Here is a 17954-nt window from a genome sequence, read left to right as displayed (position 1 = left end):
ACTTGTCTTAGGCAATTTAATGTTACTGTTTTTCTAGAAGCGGAGCGGAACACCATGTTAATCTCTTTTCCGCTCTCTGCGTTCCTCTCTCCGCTCTCCGCTTCCGCGCCTAGGAAAACCAAGATTAAGACAAGTGGAGTCCGCTCTCCGCATTCCTCTCTCTGCTCTCCACTTCCGCGTCTAGGAAAACCCGACTTTAAGATAATTTACTGTGGACACCAGCACTGAGCCTGGAATTCTATTTTCTTCAATGAAACTAATGAAAATCTGTTAGTTGAACTTAAGCTAAATGTTTATTGAATTAATTCTAATTATGAGCTATAATAAAACTATTATGAGTACTAATAGTACTAACTTGTTGAAGTGTTGTAGTGCGTGCTGTGGGTCGCCCTGGTAAGCCAGTTCTCCTCCAGGCGCTAGCAGTATGACACTGTGGAACATGTCGAAAATGCCGGACGTAGGCTGATGGATGCTGCAGATTACAGTCTTGCCTCTCACTGCTAGACTGCGTAGTCTCTCCACCACAGCGCCTGCGTTGTAACTGTCTAGACCTGTAGTCGGCTCATCACAGAACAGCAGCGCAGGGTCTGTCAGCATCTGTATGGATAAGATTCATTTTAATTCTGGCAAAACTGTGGCTACTAATCACGAAGACCCGATAACAAGGGAGTGGTTTAGAGGAAATGATACTGGCCGAAAGTCTAGAGGATACCATTTGTGTTGAAGAGACAGGTTTCTTTTTAAATGCACCCCAGACCAATCTCTCACTTTTAAGGACAAGAAATGTCCTGTGGGCAAGTTTAGCAAAGAAAGTGTTTGTTGTTGGAGGTTGGGAATATAAATAACTTAGATCAGAAAAGCTGACTCTTTTTTTAATAGTTGAAGAGAGCTAACTGTGAAGCTATCCTCTTTTTAGATATCTGCACCTTACAACTTATATGACAAACGTGACTTTTTTCCCCCTGATGTAATTTCAGTTGTCCAGCCTATGGTTAAAATGGGCGTTATCGAGTATCTATTATTTTTACAGACATGTTGGTAAAACATATTTCAGCAAAGCGTTGTGATAATTAAAAAATAAGGTTCCTTAAGGCCACTCATAATATGTAAAAGACCAGTGAATTTTTAAAGCTAACAAAACTGGAGTGGCAGCAGTTAAATTTAGAGCAGGCAAATTAACAAATGTTAGTACCGATTGATTTCATTTGTGTTCTAAAATGTGGTGAGGTAAAAGACAAAGAGGTATAGTACGAGTGCTTGACAAGAAAGGATAAGACAACAAAGCAACAAGACATCCAGTCACAAGTTAAGAATGGAATTACTTACTGTTGAAAGAGTCAGTGCTTATCGGATTATTTAAAGGGACTCAGGTAGGATTTTAAGAGTAAACTGGAGAAAAGTAACTTTTTTCCTACCAATTAGCATTTCATTCTTCCGTGTTATTTAAATACAGAAAACAAATAACAAATGTATATCCCTAAATAACTGTAAATCCTCTACCCTCAAATCAAGACAGATGGCAATAAAATAGGATCCAAACCTGAACAGCAAGTGAGACTTTTTTGGTTTCTCCACCTGACAGAGCCGACAGCCTGGTAGTGCTGCATTTGGCCAAACCAAGCTCGTTGATGAGTGTCAAAACTCTTCGGTTCCTGTGGGACGTCCTCAGACGACGATCCATCTTCAATCTAGCCTGGAAGTAATATTAATTATTATAATACCTTTTTTTAAACACACGAAAACAAATCAAATAAACAAACGGTATCAGCAATCTGACAAATACATTCTTTTAGCTTGTTGAAAATGAGCGAGGATTGAAAAGACACTTTTTTCCTGTGTTATGAACTATATTTTTTGTCAAATTGCTCCATTATTTAAACAATCTAAGCTACGAAATGAAAATACTTATCATGTAAAGTTAAGCTGCTCCTAAAATGGCTTTTTCTTGTTTTGAACCTTGATACAGTATTGTGAACAGACAGTTGTTTATAATATAGTGTAGTCATTTAAAATCAAAATTTCTCCATTACCTAAAAAAACTCTTATAAGTGTAAAACTTGGTACGTATATTGAGTTTTACTTCCAGAATAGCATACTAAAAGTCCTCGAAAAAAAAAAACTTGTGTTACGGCCGCCATCTTGGAAAATGGCATCCAAAAACCAGTTTTTCCCCTATTACTCAAAAACTATTCATCCTAAAAAAAAAAATTAAATGTAAAAAATGTTCACCAAAGAAAGAGCTACAACTTTTGTATTTAGAGTATTTCTATATAAATAACAATTTAGCCATAAAATGCAATATTTAGAAAATAAATTTGAAAATTCGTAAAAGAACATTAATTGTGATTAAAAAAAGTTTTAAATAAACTATTAAAAAATGTATTTTATTATTTGTATTTTAAAACAGTTCAACAGTTTCATGCCATTAACAAAACTTTTCCTTTCCATTTATATTTGCTTTGACATTTTAAATGGTATACTCTTGGTGCTTTCGTTGATAGACTACCATAATAATCCCATACTGAGTTCATTATGGTACAAGGATGGGATTTGGTATATGGATGTTTTATTTACCTAGTGGAATAACATAACAAAAGCCCTCGCAAAAACACCTATGCATTGGCAATTATCTTAGTAATCAATTATCTTAATAATCATACAATAATAAATTCTTTAAAAAACATCATCTCTATTTCTTCTACTCAGTGGCATTCTATGACTTTTAATGTTTCCATAGTTTGCAAATCGGTTCTTCCAATGATTGTCAAGAAATATAGTACTGTGTAAATTCAATGTTCTCATTTGGATAATATTTTAAATTGTCTAGGCTTTCTCACTTTTTTTCATTGTACAGTAATATGTATGCAAACCCAAATTCAAAGAGTAAATATTTAATTTCAACCAAGTCAGTAAGATGGTAAGATTTAGTTTTTGTAGGACGCATTTCCTTAAATTGCAACTTAAATATTAACAGCAATTAAATTATCCAGCTGATCATAATGTAAACAAATATTATCTTCATAAGGATAACATGGGAACTTCAAAAGCCACTGGGGCAGAACCAAAGGGATTTTTTTTTTTCAATTTAAGGTCAGTTTGCAAATCTACGCGACACGCTCTTTCTAATGAGACGTCAATGGTCAAAATTGATTATGGCGAAGGAGTTCAAAGGATAAATTTTGTGTTGGCGTATTAATTATATGGATTGAATTGTTAAGATATTAGAATTTTGTTTGTGTTTACTATGTTACTCCCCCATTTATTGGTAGATATGTTGAACTATTAGATATATCGAGAGTTTTCTTAACTCAGTTAGTGTGATTAACTGCTTCCTTGTGTCATCCATCTTCTTATATTCAACGTAAACAAACTTAGATCCAGTACACAACAATGCAACAATGAAAAAATCGATTGAAAATAATCATACAATCAATTGCTTCCAATCAAAGTGAACAAGTGATCAAAATATACTGATGACGTAATCAACTGCACCAGCTGATTTTCACTCCCTAGGAAGTAAAAAGTATAACTGTCCTTTTAGAGGGCTGTGTTTGTGTTATTTTTTCATGGTAAAAAAAGGCCAATTACCTTAAAGAAGTCCAAATTTTAGAGCTAAAATTGAGCCCAGATAAGGGTGTAGACTACAGTGCATTTTATACTTTATTCATTGATGATTCCCTATGGTGTTTGCCATTGCTTATTAATATCAGCAAACTTACATTAGTACGAAGACATGATGGCATATTTAAAAGCTATTCCTGAAAATGAAACCCCAAAAGTTTCCCTCTAAATATTTAACTTGGTAACCCTAATACAAATAAGAACTACAAAATAAATATCATATAGTAGGAGATATCCACAAACCACTATGAACCTTTTGATAAAAGAGGCTTGACATAACCATCGATGTATAATAACTCCCCGGATTGCGCGCTCAGGTTGAAGTAGGGTTCTGAAAACGGGCCGTCGCTACCTTGCTCTGTCCACCAGGAGTGGGGATAAAGGCATGACTCACCCTAGTGCCGAGCGTCGCGTCCGCTCTCACCACGTATTGCTATAATAGTTTTGTGGAAATATTACAAGTAAAATTGATTGTAACGAACTTAAGGAGGTTTCATAAACAGATATAATTAATCTAAGTACTTGCTCACACTTTACAGACTGTATCAAAATTAAATCTCAGAAGAAATTCAGTGATGTTATGAAAGAGTTTGATTTGTTTACATTTGAACATTGGCTAGAATAAAATACTACAATAATTATTTGATCACATAAGCATGTCATCATTTGCTGCTGTGAGCCCCAATTATTATTGAGAGACTTTGCAACATGTAATAATTTACATTTTGTTTATATTACTGAAGCTGTTTATGTTACTTATTGTTTATTTGTCACACTGTGATTAACATGTTTTATATATTAAAAAAAATATATTATATGTAGGGATGGACGAGATTGGATTTTTAGTTCGAGACGAGACGAGACGAGATTTTTTATTTCTCATAAAATTTCGAGACGAGATCGAGACGAGATTTCTCTTCTCATACACAACGGGAAATGCACGTTCGAAATTTTTACCTGATTTTGTAACATTGTTAGATGACTGTTTAAATACTAAAATAATGATAATAGGCAAGAATATTTACAATCTTTCATTAAATAACATCAGCATAACATTTTTTTATTAATCACGCCTAACTTATTAAAAATGCCTACGATTAGGAAACATGGTGATATCAGTTAGGATAGAGTTCAACTTATCCTAAAATAAAATAAATCATAAAATAAAAGCAATATTAATTTTTATAAAATAGTTACTTGTTTTGACTTTTTTTATAGTAATAAAACATTCCTCATACTGCTTACACTTAACAAAACTTCTCAAATGTTATTAAAGTAATATTATTAAAATAATAAAAGTAATATTTACATTAAAAGAATTAAAGTAACATTTACATTAAAAGAATTTATTAAATAAGAACGCCTTCGAAAAGGAAACGCAACTACAACACGCTCCTGTATTGCGGGTATTGCATTGACTTTCTGCAGGCGTTTTTAATTTTTTTTTTTTTTTTTTTTTTATTCTCGTCTCGATAAAAATCTCGGCCAAAAAGTAATCTCGTCTCGTGTAACGAGATTGAAAATTTCCCGAAAATTTCCCGAAATTTCGAGACTTGACCATCCCTAATTATATGTTGTTAAATAAAAGGAGTGTATAATATTTGATGCCATCAATATCTCCAATTCATTGATTATTCTCAGTGAAGTAAAATAATTACAAAATATTTTCTTAGCTTAATATTAAATACTACTGTGAATCCAAAATCTTTGATTCAAAGATTTTTTTTAACTATAGACTATGGAAAGCAATAAAATGCAAAAACATACGCTTGTAAATTTAGTTACCCATTCTTCGTAATGTGATGACATATTTTATGTAATATATAATGATAATTAAATGACAGAAACTCAGTATCTAAATCCCGTAAACTGATGCCTAGCCGGCCGAGCTCTTAGCACCAAAGCCGCGCCAAGCGATTATTCATGCCTATTTTTAATCGCTTAAAAATTATACAAGCAAACTCTGTATCAAAAGAAGCTTCAAATAAAATATAAAATTCATACTTTAATCTAAAAATTTTCCTGACCAAAAAATAAAAAAGTTTCTCGCTTACTAAATTTTTCATGTTTTTAGTGGTGTTAAAAAACAATCATCAGTTTAAGGTTAAAACTAACTACATAGTAATAAGCACTGGTTTTTCCAGAAAAATAGAATATCAATTTTAAATGTGGATGTTAACAAACAAATATAGCAGAGTAGATTGAGTGAACGTATGTTTGTGTAAAACAGAGAGGTACATTCGGCCCGCCTCAGTATCCCACCAATTCGAATGGTGGGCACGGACCATTTTTCCACCACACAGTGCGCTAACCAGTAGAGTATTATACATCGATGGACGTAACAGATTACACCTAAATCATGAACTGACCATGAGTTGCATGTGCTCGAGGACAGTGAGGCCCTTCAGAGTCAGGTCCTGTTGTGGTACAAAGCCTGACACTCTCGTCATCAGCTGTTGAGTCACCTGGTTTCCATTGAGCAGAATCTGGCCGTAAACATCACCTAGATAGGAAGAAACAGTTATAGGTTCATTACGTCTCTTTACACAATACCGTGGAGATGTTATTGTAGCAAATAATGTTGTGTTCAATGGCTGTGCTTATGGTATTAGAAAAATATTATACATTTTTGATATTTTTCAAAAAATTATCCAGGATTTTTGTGCTACTAATGGACCTGAAGAAAACTCTATTGTCATTAGAGCAAACTAAATTTTGTTGTCTATACTAAGAATTATCATATAAGAACATTTGTAGTTTCAGACATAAGCTATTTTTGCCTAAAGTAAATGTTTTGTCCTCACCTTGAAGCCGCTGACTGATGGTGGCCAACAATGTTGTCTTCCCTGCTCCACTGAAAAATACCACCTCAATTTTTATTACTATTTATTAATAATATTTGTATGGACTTACTTGAGTATGTTATCTGCAATGTTGAGCCCATACTCCATCATCAAGATATATTGTGTGAGATTCATATAAGCCCAAAAGTGGCTTTACTACCCTTGTACTGAGACGTAGAGGCTAATACCACTAGACTAAGCCATTTGTTATGGCAGTTATAACAATATAATCAGCTATGTATGTAAATATTAAATACTAGAGCTAATTTTATTTTTTTATACATCCTAAGTAGCTAGTATTTTAAAATTAAAATCTTTTCTATGTAATTTTGTAAATAAAATTGCTATGTATGTAATAATTGTAAACAAATTGTTTTTCTTAAAAATAAAACAAAACACATTATTTATTCTCCACTGCAACAATACTAATGTAAAGTAAAGTATTGTAAAGTAAAATCTAAACTTAAATCTTTCTACAACTTAATCTAGAGTTCTACTGGACCGATTTTATGTTGGAAAGCTTAATTTGAGTAGATTTGCAAATAATTATGAAAGTTTGTTATTGTGGTGAAAAATTAAAAAAAAAACACGTTTTCCATAAGAAATACATTTAAAACGGGGGTTTTCACACTTTTTATTTGTATGAGACTTTTGGCTGCCTTTTTTGAGTCTTTCAAAGAAGTACATGGTATTAATTTGTAGGAAATTTTATTCTCTTTCAGGATATCAACTTACACTTTGGTCGATTTCCTCACCATTTAAAAGTTATTTTCAAAAAAGCTAAGCAACCTCCAAATTTTAGTAATAAGAAAATAATGAGTTAGTGGTTTTTTTGTCAATCTTTGTACAACTAAATCTAGACTTCTACTGGACCAATTGTGTTAGTTTGGAAAGCCTAATTCGTGTAAATTTGCAAACAATTATGAAAGTTAGATTTTATTATACATTTGTGAAAAAAACAAGAATACATTTAAAACGACTGTTTTTCAAGTTTCTATTTCCAAGTTTATATTTCAAAGTTCATATTTGTAGCTTTGGGCTGCCTGTATTGAGTATTTTCAAGAGATACATAATAGTAATTTTTAGGAAATGTTATTCACTATCAGAATATTACCTTCCACTTGACTTCTACTGGACCGATTTTATTAATAAGAGGTCTTGGGATAACCTTATTTTTTAGATTTGCAAATAATTATGAAAGTTTGATTTTTTTAAAGATTTACAGAGTGAAACCCGTAAAAGCCGACAGTTACTGTTGAGGTTTCAAGCAAGATCATTTAACTATAAATCAATGATAAATAACTCCATTTTTGGAACAATTTGGATTGTTCGTGATTCAGTAGTGTGCTTTAGGTATCGTAGGTGTGACTTTAATAATCAATAATTCAAATGAAAGCTAGTATTTTTACTGAGGGTTCTTGGATCAAAACATATAGGATAACGTAATAAAAATTGAGTATATACATCTAAAATTCAATTTCATATCTGAGATATAATCAAATTTATGTTTTTTTATTGAGTGATATTTAGTATCTTAAACTTAACTGATTTAAACAATCAATATATCAAATGAAAGCCTTTATTTCTAGTAAGTAGTATTTTAAGACCAAGACAAATAAAATAACTGAAATGAAAATATTGAATTGATTACAGATAAGTCCTAAAACTATTATAATTATTGTTGATTCGTGATTCAGCAGCGTGCTTCAGGTACGTATGATCTTAATAATCAATAGCTCAAATGAAAGAAGGTTCTTAGACCAAAACATATATATTATAATTTAATTAAAACTGCTGAAATACATCTTTAATTGAAATAAACATTTAAAAAAAATCTAATTTATATTTTTTAGTTGTGTAATAGGTACATTAGATAAATGAATGATGATTCTTGATGGCAAATTTTTGCTTCCATAGCTTTATTTTAAGACCAAAATTATGAAAATCGGTCGGACATAAGAGCCAAACGAGCTCGGAAAAGAAAACCAAATTTAACTCCCATATGAAATGTACAGGGAGTAAGTTGCTTTTGTGCATAGCTCAAAATATACGTCAGATAAATGAATGCCGATACTTCAAATGTCAAGCACAATTTTGAGGTTAGGTTCCTTCCACAATGCAACACTACAGTAATATCGTTATTCTATTAAATTTTTACTAAATCCAAGACAAAACCCCACACTACACTAAATTTGGAATAGTCCCCAACACCAATGACATTGTCGGATCTGAAAACGAACTATACCAGATTGAAGTATAAAACTGGCACAACAAGTGGCAAGCGAAACAACGTTCCCCGTGTGAGGCTCACACTGGATCAATACTTAGGAGTTAGGAATGGTACGGGTACGTAGTTTAATGTAGTACGCCGCGCGCGCCAATCCCGCACTACGTTAAATAACATAGGCCGAACTCAACGAGTTGTGGTGTTAAGGGATTTTATTCATTGGTTTTACACAAAACAGACATTTCTCGGTTTATTATTTTATTATTATTACTATGTCAAATGAGATGGGGATATGCATATTTTAACACAAATATGACGGAAGGATGAGTGTAGAATAGAGCGTTTAGAGCATAGGAAGGATAGGCATATTCCTCTTTTGTGTCTGGCTTATTTCCACATCAACTAAAAATTGCAAAGGTAATTCCATTACATAAAAAAAATGAGGTTACTGAAATATCTAACTATAGACCTGTTTCATTGCTCCCTGCTGTATCAAAAGTATATGAGAAAGCAATGTACATTAGATTGGTAGATTATCTTGAAGCAAATAAGTTATTTGATAATGCTCAACATGGTTTCAGAAATGGAAGATCAGTAATAACAGCAGCTACTGACTTCATTGAGTCCATTGTAGAATCAATTGAAAACGGTGAAAATGTTCTAGGGATATACATGGATCTCTCTAAAGCATTTGATAGTGTTTGTCATTCAATTTTGCTAGAGAAACTGGAAAGTCTTGGAATAATGGGAGTCCCCTTAAAATGGTTTCAATCTTATTTGGATGGTCGGATGCAATTTGTTGAAATAAAATCACACAAAAACAATTATTTAACTACATTTAACTCTCAGAAACGTAGAATTAAGTGGGGGGTGCCACAGGGTTCAATTTTGGGACCAATTTTGTTTTTATGTTATATAAAAGAATTGCCTAAAAGTATTGTTAATCCCCAAAAGAGTAAGATTTGTTTATATGCAGATGACTCAAATTTAACAGTGGCGGGGAAAAGTAAAGATGAGTTGGAAATTTCGGCCTTTGTAGAATTGTATAATATACAACAATTTCTAAAAAATAATAATTTGAATCTTAATACAACAAAAACAAACTTTATGTCCTTTTCGACTAAACAAAGTAAACAGAAACTTGAACCCAATTTGATCATTGATTCAGAATCAATAGAACAACTTTCTGAAGCCAAACTTTTAGGTCTCTATGTAGATGAACATCTAAGTTGGAATAAACACGTTGAAAAATTATTAAAAAAGCTTAATTCTGGAGTGTACGCATTGAAAAGAATGTCTTATTTGTGCAATTTAGATGCACTCAAAAAAATATATTTTGCCCATATTCATTCTCACATAAACTATGGCATTGGACTATATGGGGCAACTACGATTAAAAATTTAAATAAAATTCTAATCATGCAAGAAAAGGCCATTAGAACTATGTTACACCTTAAAAAAGATGAATCAGTTAAATCTCACTTTAAAAATCTAAATATTTTAACAGTTTTTGCAGCGTATACTTTTGAAATAGCATGTATAGCTAAAAGAGACAGCCTAAAATATGAGCCAGTTGTGCCACATAGCTACAATACAAGACATAAAAAGGATATTGTAACTTCAACCTATAAGCTGGAATTCTCAAAAAAAAAACCGACTTTTGCTGGATCACAAATTCTAAGGAAATTGCCTGCCTCTATAAGGGAGGAATCAAATTATAAATTATTTAAATCTAAATTAAAAAAATATTTAATAGGAAAGGCGCCTTATACAATGGAGGAACTCATTGAATAAATATTCATACTTAAAATGTATTTATATCTAAGCTAGTTTAGTACTTTATACTTGACACTATTTGTGTACCCATGTACATGTAAGGAAAATAAAGATGTTTTGATTTGATTTGATTTGATTTGATATGCTTTGAATGTGCTCTGTGATCTTTACAAATTTCTCTCTAATAACCTTCATGAACTTTACAAGTTGGTCTATTTTGAGATAGAATTAAATAGTGTCAGCTATGGTCCTAGTGAGAAAATATAATCGTTTATTTATAATATAACTAGCAGCTAAACCCGTGCCTTGCAACGGGGTCAGTACGCAAGAGACAATAATTTTGATTCTTTAAATATGCCTTAAAAATGGTTTCGCACCTACAATTTAATTTAGAAACAAAATTTAACAGTTGTTAACCAGTTTAATATTTTTTCTGTAACACACACACACAAGACACCAACTATTCTTTATAATAGTATATAGAAATAGATAACTTCCATTCACTTGCTTATAAATAAATAAAAAGGCCTTTATTTACGAGCGAGTTTCATGATACATGGTTTTCAAACTAACTCAATAGAAGATTAAAAAAATGTAATGGTTACCTTGGCCCCATAATCGCCACCAAAGACCCAGGCTCTGCTAGACCACTCACTGTAAAATAAAGAAATGCTGTTTTAGATGTAACGTTAGTACTTAAGTCTAAGACAATACAACTTGCTCCCTGAAGTATCGTTCTTAATACTTTTGTGCGGTGTATTTATATTAGAGAGGAAAAAGTCGATAGGTTTGGTATAAAAGAGTATAATTTATTACGAGAAAAATGAATGCGTGATGTTATGAGCGGTGATTCAAGACGAATGAATGCAACAATGAAAATTGATATATGGTAATGTGATGGGAATTACAGATGGACTGTTAAAAACAAAGACATATAAAATTAATACAAAAAACAAAGGCAACTTGACTGAACATACCGCCCCCTTTGAACCAACAATGTTCAACAAAAGAAAAATTGAAAAAATATAAAAATTTTTTAGAATTGACCAGAGTGGGTTGTAATTATTTAAAGAATGCAGCTTAATGGTATGAAGACACTTTGAATGATGGTCTTGAATGAGGATCAGCTGGTCTGTAGCTATGAGGAGCTGGTGTGTTTTAGCAAACAGGGTCTACACATTGAGGTTTTCTTTCTTGAGGTTCCACTTGAAACAACGCTGATGAGGGGTCTTAAAATATTCTTGACTCCAACGGCAGCATAGGCTTTGGGTGATGTCTTGAGGTAAATTATCAATAAGAAGTGAGATCTTTGTTGGGTCAGGAACAGTTGTCAGAGAAGATTTGATAAGAAAATGGCCAGGAGTTTCAGCTGTCAGTTTCGAAGGTTTTGAGTTTGCTATTGCTTCTTTTTCTTTTTTTCTTGGTTGGAGTGATTTCTGCTATCAGCCATAGGCTTAGTAGGCTTCAAAAAATGTAGGAGTGTGTGATGAAGTTTCAAACAGGTTTTACAAGGATTAGTAGACTTGCAGCGTTTAGCAAAGTGAATACCAAGGCAATTTGTGCAGCGTTTTAAGTCGCGTACAACTTTAAGCCTTTCTTGCGGGGTTTTACTATTAAAGACAGGGCAACTGTATATTTTGTGATTTTTATGGCAGAAAAAACATTTCAAATCATTTGAAGTACATATCAAAGCCATAGGAGGATGTTGAAACTGAAATGATTCATCAATTTGACGTGGAACTTGGTGGAGGGTTGGATATTTGGAGAGGAGCAGCTTGCTGACTGTGACATAGAGATGCATCTTCACTGTTGTTACAAAAGTCTTTAAGAAATTTGATTATTTTACTTGCTTGAGGAAAATCAGAAGAACTTATGCGTTTTGATTCGAAAACTTGACAGAGGTTGGAATTCATTTTTCATAAGATCAACATACTTAGTAGGTAGTTGTCTTCCATGACATTATAGTCAAGAACACTAAGAGCTTGTTCATTTTCATTAAACTCATTTAAAAATGATCTAAGGTTTTTGATAGATTTGTCAGTTATATTGGGCAAATCGTCAATTTTATTGAGGTGGACAGAGATTAGCCTACGCTTCGAGTGATATCTTTCCCGTAAAGCATTATAGGCTACTGTATAGTTGCCAGACGAGATCGGTAAGGATTTGATTAAGTGTAAGGCTTCGCCTTCAAGTGAACTTATCAAGTACTGGTGTTTTTCAACAAGGGATAAGCTACTATTGTTGTGGATAGTAGTATCAAAAAGGTTAATGTAGGATGTCCATGTTTTAGTGTCACCATTGAAGGACTTCAGTTCTAGCTTAGGCAATTTTACAATGCTAGAAGTAGGCCTAGAGGTTAGGTTTGTTGTTACAGAGTTTTTTGACAAGTGTTCATCATTAAAGTTCTGAATTAGAAGAGAAATTTCTGTTTGAATGTTTATTGAGAGTTCTGATATGTCGTTCTGGAGCTTTAAAATAGCTTCTTCATTGTCAGAAAAAAACGTTAGTTTCGTCATCAACATCAAGAAGTTTATCTAGGTTAGATTCAAAATTGGCAGAAATTGTTTTAGCTTTGTGCAAATAAAGGTTAAGTTTAGCGGTTTGAGCTTCTGTTATTTCTAATGGACATGATTGAATATACTCACTGATCGTATTTAATTTATTTAATTGCAATTTGCATCTATTGGAAAATGTGGAAAATCTCATTTTGAAAGTTAGGCCTAGATCGTTCAATAAATAGTCAAGATATTGTAAACGGATGGAGTAATTTGAGGATAAGAGGATAAGGACGACTGAGGAATAAAATCAGGGTTTCTTTATTATTTTCATGTTGATATTGATTTATTTTGATAACTTACGATGAGATGTGGTGCGTTGTCTTCGAAGTACAAACAAACATAACCTTACTTTTCAATTTCTTGACGTTTGAAGTTGAAGTTGTAGACGAAATGAAGTGATGAATGTGGAGCGGAACTAGCAGAACAATGACGATGTTGAACACTTGGAATGAGAGGAGTGTGGACTGTATCGTGACGTAGACGTAAAGTTCAAAATGGCGATGCGGTATTGTCCTTGGCGGCTTTACGTTGGATGAAATACGTTCAACCGAGACATTGAAAATAACATGAGAAAAAGTCGCACTAATGTTCGTAGATATAATCCGCGGCTCGATAGGACCAAAAATGTGCGGTGTATTTATATTAGGAGGAAAAAGTCGATAGGTTTGGTATAAAAGAGTATAATTTATTACGAGGAAAATGAATGCGTGATGTTATGAGCGGTGATTCGAGACGAATGAATGCAACAATGAAAATTGACATATGGTAATGTGATGGGAATTACAGATGGACTGTTAAAAACAAAGACATATAAAATTAATACAAAAAACAAAGGCAACTTGACTGAACAACTTAAATACTTTTCATTGAAATGGCGACCATACAAAGTAGGTATTTTAAGCCAAGTATGAATGGAGATGGGTGTAGGATGAGTGGCGCGATCTTGTAGTCTTGTTAGTAACTAAGGCCGACATATTCCTTAGACACAAGCTGTTAATTAATAGCCCATACAGCTAATGGCAACTTTCATATACTACATGATTTGTTTTTTAAGCTCTTTAAAAGGGTCTAGAGAGAAATGGGAAAATTTTGTGTTTTGAGGGTGAAAAATGAGAAAACCCATTTATTACCCCATAAAACCCCTCGTAAAACCCGTTCCCATGGTCGGATCATGCTGGTTTGCGAACTCATTCAAGTTTATCCCGCATAACACATTTAAACCAAATTTCATCCGAATTAGACGTAAATTACTCAAGTTATCACGTTCACGGACGTATATATATATACGTTATATATAATATACTACAAAAATAATTATAAATTAATAACCAAAAGTAACCAATAAATGTTTTGGCATCCCTCCCAAGTAGCACAAGAACAAGAATGGGCCCAACACTGATCCTTGTGGCACTGAGTATTTTACTGTCCTAACCTCAGATTTAATATGGTACATTTTATTCCCACTTAAATGAACAATGTTAACAAACTGTTGGCGTCCCTCCAGATAAGATTCAATCCAGCTTAACTCTATGCCACCAATTCCATACATTTTAAGTTTATTTAGTAGGTAACTTTAAATGGTGCACACTGTCAAATGCCTTGGACATATCCAAAAAGGCACCAATGACTTTGTTGTCCTCATCCAACTTTTCTAATACATTTTCAATGTAAGATATAAGTGCTGTAGTGATGGATTTGTTTTTTCTATAACCATGCTGCTCTATATCTAATAAGTTATTAATTTCAAAATAATCCACTAATTTAAAAAGAAAGCATTTTTCAAATAATTTTGAAAGAGCTGGTTGAATTGCCAGTGGTCGATAGTTATTTGGATCTTTTTTGTCTCCTTTTTTGTATACCGGGATAATTTTTGAAATTTTCAGCTTATCAGGATGAAAACCTGTTATAAGTGAAGTATTAATGACGTGTAAAAGTGGCAGTGGTTACAGTTGGCAATGATGATTTGAAGAATCAGAAGTCTGTGAAATTATTAGGGGTAATATATGATAAAAATCTGAAGTGGCATGAACATATTATACCATTATGTAAGAGATTAAATAACATTTGTTTTAATATGAGTTGCTTTACAGCCTGTACCAGCATGGAAACAAAACTTATTTTGTACTATGGCTATTTTTACCCGTTACTGAAATATGGAATAACATTATGGGGCGCAACAAGTTTAATAAAAAATGTATTGAAATTGCAAAAGAAAATCTTAAGAGCCATGTCCCTCAAAAAGCCTGGAAGCTCATGTAAAGAAGTATTTAAAAGTTTAAAAATACTTACCGTACCATGTATTTACATTTTTGAGGTTCTGTGTCATGTAAAAAATAATTCAAATTGGTACTCTATAGAAAAAAATAGCCACAATTACAATACTAGAAACCAGAATTTACTTATATACCCTCATAATTCTACGACATCTTTGGAAAACAGTATTCATTACATGGGAATCAAATTGTTCAATAAACTTCCAAATCACTTAAAAAACACAGCAATGAGTCCAGCACAATTTGCAGATAACGTTAAGTGTAATCTGATCAGAAAAACCTATTATAAAGTTGCCGATTTTCTAAATGACTCTCAAATGTTATAAGCAGGTCCTGTTACTTCCATAATATTTTATAGGGTAAAAAGTTCCTTCTCTTGGTTAATCTTGTTGATTTTTAAATGTTACATATTATATATAGGCCTATATATCGTTTTTTGTTGTGAAATTTTAATGAAGAGTCTGTTATTTACTACAATTAAATGTTTTATTTATAATTAAATTATATAAATCCTGAATTAAGTTGGTAATGGTAATAGTATTTAGTTTAAAGCTTGATATTATATTTTTTATTAAACCTTTTGGCTAGTCTATACAAAGAATTCCTCAAATGTTAGACAACTATTGTATTTATTATTACTAAATACATTTTAAGAAAGGACATTATAATATTAGGCTATAAGAAGAATGACGAAGCACCTGTACATCTATAACCTCTGTACGTTTATGTGCTAATAAACATGATTTGATTTGATTTGACTACTTCCCTATAGGGAAATTTGCTAAAACGGCTGTTTTTGCTTCAGTATGACGAAAAATAGTTTTTACTTTTTCTAAAAATAAACAGCAATAAGATTACAACATTAACAATAAAAAGAGTTTTAATCATAAACTTCTGGAGAAAAGTATTCTACTGCTGCACTTTTAAAGATAAATAAAAATATTCATTATTCATTTTATTCACAGAGTGTGTGACAAGGTAGACTAAGCATACATAATCAAGCATGCAATTCTCCATAGAAAAACTATGCATACATTATAAGGTATCAGATTATCAGTTCCAGTTACATTATTCAAGCCTTGGCAGTAGAAAAACAGCCAACCACTAGACACCTGCTTGACTGGTTCAGTGGTTCTATGTTCCACTCCAATGGCACTCTCAACTTTCATATGATTGTACATTTAAGTTCAATTTGTGTTCTTTTTGTTTATTTTAAAGGGTCGACACTAATGTTGAAGCAAATCTACAGACTTCATGAGATTTTTTTTTCAATAATGAGCCTATCATACTTGTATAGATAGTTTTAGATAGTCTATATTTTTTTAAGAGTTCTTAAACCATACTAAATTAGTAACATATCTTTATTTTTAAAACGTTTTTATTATCTCGCTTTCTTGTCTGAGGTTAAGAGGTACAGGTTCTGCTTTTGAGATATTCTAAAATATAAAACAAGCATTTCAAAGTAAAGATAAAACATCTGATTACAGATAATAAGGTTTTGGTTATTTATTAACAGGCCACATAAAATAGATTGAACATATTTCCACATTAACGGCTAAAAAGTAGAAAATAATTTATAAATATGTGGAGAGAATAAATCCTTGTAAGATTTAAAACTAAAAACGTGGGCGCATGCAATAGCCAATTTACAATTATTAGGTATTATCTTTGCCTATTGAACTATTATTATCTATTGCATGCGCCCACGTTTTTTGTTTTAAATCTTACAAGCATTTATTCTCTCCACATATTTGTAAATTATTTTCTACTTTTTAGTTTGTTTTAAAACGTGGTATTTTAAAAAGTTTTTTTATTTACAAATTATTTAGTTTTATATCACATGTAAAAGAGATTCATGCAGCTTGTGAATAAAACAAATCCTATTAGATTGTTTTGATTCAAAACTGAAATATGAATAAAATAAAATGCATTGTTGTAGCCCCGGAACTGTAATATATAAAACTGGTTTTACATTACCTTTATCAGTTTCAAAAGTAACCTTCATCAACATGTTAAATGTTTCGGGGAGCTGCCATTGTCAAACACTTCATTACTGGAATATGTAGATTCGCTTGAATAGCTTCATTCTCATAACACATCACACAACAAACAAGAGTTAAATTGTTTTTTTAAGAAAATAAAGCAGTAATTTACCTTTGTTGATTATTCTAACATCTTGGTATTTCTGCTGAAGCCATGAGCTCTTCTCTTCGTTCTTTTTCTTCACCCAAACAGAAATATTATGCCAGGACAATGTCAGGTTCCCTGCACCTATCAGACCATCTTCATTTGGATCCGAAGAGTTTTGGGTAATGGGAAGTTCAAGATTCATTTTCATGACTCTCAGGCTGAATGCATCTGTAAATTTTTGAAAGTGAAGTTCAGATTGCAAAGTAATGATGTATTTGTGCTGTGATCTATAGTCACAGTGGGTGTATGTGCTTGGTTATGTCATATACAGGACATTTGTAATGTACTGACACCAAGAATATACTGTCCTTGTTCATTGGGCTTTAAATAAATGGTCCTGACTAAGAATAAGAATCCTTTATTGTCATTAGACACAGTTGTGCAATTGACATTGTCAAAGAAAACTATAAACTAAAAAATGTAACAGAGCCATGAATATTATCACAGTAGACCTTATGTAACATAC

The 17954-nt window shown here is 32.3% G+C and overlaps 1 protein-coding gene across 2 annotated transcripts in view; it reads right to left on the bottom strand.

Moving 5' to 3' along the window:
• Window positions 1–17954, bottom strand: part of LOC128988808 (protein scarlet-like) — a 49600-nt gene that overhangs the window by 18990 nt on the left and 12656 nt on the right. For both annotated transcript variants that reach the window (XR_008490432.1, XM_054410468.1), the window contains exons 2-7: window positions 17453–17656; window positions 11073–11121; window positions 6426–6475; window positions 5991–6124; window positions 1541–1693; window positions 356–597 (exon numbers count right to left, since the gene is read on the bottom strand). Coding sequence is in view for 1 of the 2 variants with exons in the window: in XM_054410468.1 (XP_054266443.1) it covers window positions 356–597; window positions 1541–1693; window positions 5991–6124; window positions 6426–6475; window positions 11073–11121; window positions 17453–17636 (812 nt within the window). In the remaining variant the exon portion in view is untranslated. The remainder of the gene's footprint in view (window positions 1–355; window positions 598–1540; window positions 1694–5990; window positions 6125–6425; window positions 6476–11072; window positions 11122–17452; window positions 17657–17954) is intronic.

The sequence above is a fragment of the Macrosteles quadrilineatus genome, unplaced genomic scaffold (assembly GCF_028750875.1).
Source record: "Macrosteles quadrilineatus isolate MER2022 unplaced genomic scaffold, UCM_ALF_1.0 Scaffold_3__2_contigs__length_128488019, whole genome shotgun sequence".
NCBI lineage: Eukaryota > Metazoa > Arthropoda > Insecta > Hemiptera > Cicadellidae > Macrosteles > Macrosteles quadrilineatus.
The sequence above is the reverse complement of the archived record's forward strand: the minus strand, read 5'-3'. Positions and strand labels throughout refer to the sequence as shown.